General features: G+C 46.8%; 1 protein-coding gene across 1 annotated transcript in view; it reads right to left on the reverse strand.

Annotated features, from left to right (window-relative positions):
• The window catches only part of Pmar_PMAR027602 (hypothetical protein), a gene marked incomplete at both ends in the record, with an annotated part of 1,908 nt that extends 423 nt beyond the window's left edge, over positions 1-1,485 (reverse strand). Inside the window, one exon of the mRNA XM_002786045.1 lies at positions 354-1,485. Coding sequence (XP_002786091.1) covers positions 354-1,485 — 1,132 coding nt within the window. The remainder of the gene's footprint in view (positions 1-353) is intronic.
• Between the last annotated feature and the right edge of the window lie 1,531 nt (positions 1,486-3,016).

The raw sequence follows: 3,016 nt of genomic DNA on the forward strand, positions 1-3,016 counted from the left end.
AACAGGCTCGATAAGTAACTTATTATTAACACTGTTAATAGCAGCACAACAACCTTCGGGATAGGCAGAAACTTCATACTTTCGGCAGTTCATGTACATGTGCCCATTCTCACCACACACGATACAAAGTTTTTTATTCATCCTAGTCATCAAGTCATTCATGCTTATACCATGTGATGCCGCTACGGACTTAATCCGAGCAGGTGGATTAAAACTTGACCTTGGAGCTCTACGAATCACTTCATCATCAGTGGTCGAGGAGCTCCTCGAACGAGGAGTGATAATAACTTCACTGTTGGTCGTACTCACATCACCAGTCGTTATTCTTGCTCTGGGAGCGCCTCGTTGCTCACCCGTATCTAAGGGACCTCCACTAGATCTTTTCAAGTACAGGAGAGTATCAATGCTAGTGAACTTTGCCTCATAGGCAGTTTCCGTTAATATCTCCATCACATCTTCGGGACACTTACTGGTACGGATGCGCTCCATACAACCCATCAGTGATTCTCGTTTCAATTGCCAGCGTTTGCTCGAAGCAATGAGCTCAACATAAAGAAGGCGTCGCATGGACCAATTAATCTCAGTACCGTCCGAGTGTTCAGCGATCTTCTCGATGATCTTTTTCTCACGAGCAAAGACTCGACTCCATGGTTGGGGTTGTTCTTTGACTTTGCCAGGAAGGCCGACATATTCACGTAGAAGTAGGATGGGATTGTACTTATGTGGTCGCTCGGCCGTACTCAAGATAACCATATCATCTCTAGCTTGCTTTACCATACGACGGCAACCCTCAATGAACTTCGAGAAGGCATCAGCAATCTCACTCGGAGATGACTTATTGTTGACATCCTGCCAAGCTAACAAACAAGAGTTAGTTGGCAGGTCAGAGGTCTGGTGATCCTTCAGGTCCTTGAGAGCACCATTGGCGATTTGGTCACTGATGGCCCTCGGAGCGACCAGGCACAGAGCCAACAGTTGCAAAGGAGCAGGATCAAGTTGACAATTTGTCGTGGCCTGACAAATCTTATCCCACACCCTTGGGTAATCCCATGAACGGGGCTTCCCACGTTCAACCATAGTGTAGTCATGGCCATCAGGGTGGGTTTGTACATTCCAAGATCGAGCCCAAGCAAATACTGAAGAGCCAAGATCTTTGCCCTTAGGGCATCTGAAAGCCATACATTTATATATGGGGTTCCCCATATTCACACCCAGGACCCTTTGAAGCGTGTCAACAGGGTTCCTACCAGTATAATCGATATCACCAGAAGCTCGAGTAACCATCTGCGCAGCAGCACGAATATTCTTCATGAAAGCAAGGTCGTCACCATGAGTGCCAGTATTGGTTTCAACCATATCACTCTCTTTCTCTTTCTCGGATGATGCACCATGAAAGAGATGAGTGTCCGACGATTGAGCAGTATCATCCCAAGAGGATGAAATACTGTCATCATCACCATAGTCAACTTCTTCGTTACCGTACATACCAACACGACTCTGTTGATAATCTCAGGAGAGAGAGGAAAAAACTTAACTTAATCACTTTTGGGACTTCCCCCTGAACTACTTCAACCGTTTCATGATGAACAACGAAGTATCAAAATCTCAAGACAGCAAGATTGTTCTAGAGAGCGAATGATAATCTAACATAGCTCACCATGTGCATATTTTCTCGCACTGTTAACATGGCGAAGGAACGTATCACTCAGAGCTCAGAAGTAGTCTACTTCAAGTAGATTCAAGTGCAGCTCACACATATCCTCACTTCGTCGCGTTGCTAGTATGGTTGGAACCCCAACAGCTGGTGGAGAATCCGCTGGCCTTGGACCCTACTGTAGGGTCCCTACAGACCACTCCTTACAACCCTCAAGCTCAAGGATGTATCTGATTTAGAGTTCGTCAGCGTTAAGGACATCGAGAAAGCAATTTGCAACATAATGTAGATCGTCTACGCCTCCTCAAGCAATCCAAAGCTAATCGTCACCGGTCTTCTTCGGTCTACTCGTCCGAATCGACCTCAACATCCATTCCAGCATCTGCGACTATAACAAGCACAACTGAGGCCGCTAAGTCTCTAGCAGGAGTTCTATGGCTTCCAACCACTAGACGGCAAGGTATGGCAAGGCACCTCGTTTAACAACCGTTGATCTATCACTAGCAACGTGGACAATATATATCATGCACACCACCCGCCCGAGATATCAATCACACTACTTTTAAGAATGTCGAAGCCCTACACAGCATCATTGTAACATGCGCGCTATCTCAACCACGAGAGACCCCTCACGGCGTTACGTCGAGCCTTCCTAGATGGCCTCCCAGTTTGGCTGCGACAACCACTCCTACAAATACACCCTCAAGCAACTATTCCTCTCAATGACATGGTGGACTGGTGTATCTCTTACGAAGAATCTAGCGGCTACAAACAGGAGAGTCAGAATGCACCTACATAGCACTCACCCACTAACATATGTCGTCTTAACCTTCAAGGACGATGTACCTATGGTACTCGATGCACATTTCTACATGCAACCCTATCTTATACTACTGTAGCTACTGCAACTACTACCACTACGTCAACGCCCCCAGCTGAGCTAGCCTCTATTGCAACGGCTCTGGAGCCCTGCAGGAAGTTCTAAGCTGGAACCTGCATTTTCGGCGACAAATGCAAGTACTCTCATGCAACGACGCAGTCAGCTACAATTGGCAAGGGTAACTCATCGTATGCCACTAATATTTTGACTACAATCCCCACCTTGCAACCTACAACTACTACTATGGTACAGTTCAGCCTGCACAAGACCCCACATTGCCTGATCACAGTAGCAAATCACAATGGTACGTCAAGTGGTCGATCGACACAGGCAGTTATGAGAGCATGATCTCTCATAAGCTTGTCGCCGCGCTTGGCCTACCTATGAAGTATCTCGACGTGCCCTACACAGCCTACATTATGAACGGCGAATGCATTATGTATCATGCAACTGTTACACTTGCATGGCGGTTCGCGGATAGC

Source organism: Perkinsus marinus (assembly GCF_000006405.1).
Source record: "Perkinsus marinus ATCC 50983 genomic scaffold scf_1104296931912, whole genome shotgun sequence".
Classification (NCBI taxonomy): Eukaryota; Perkinsozoa; order Perkinsida; family Perkinsidae; genus Perkinsus; species Perkinsus marinus.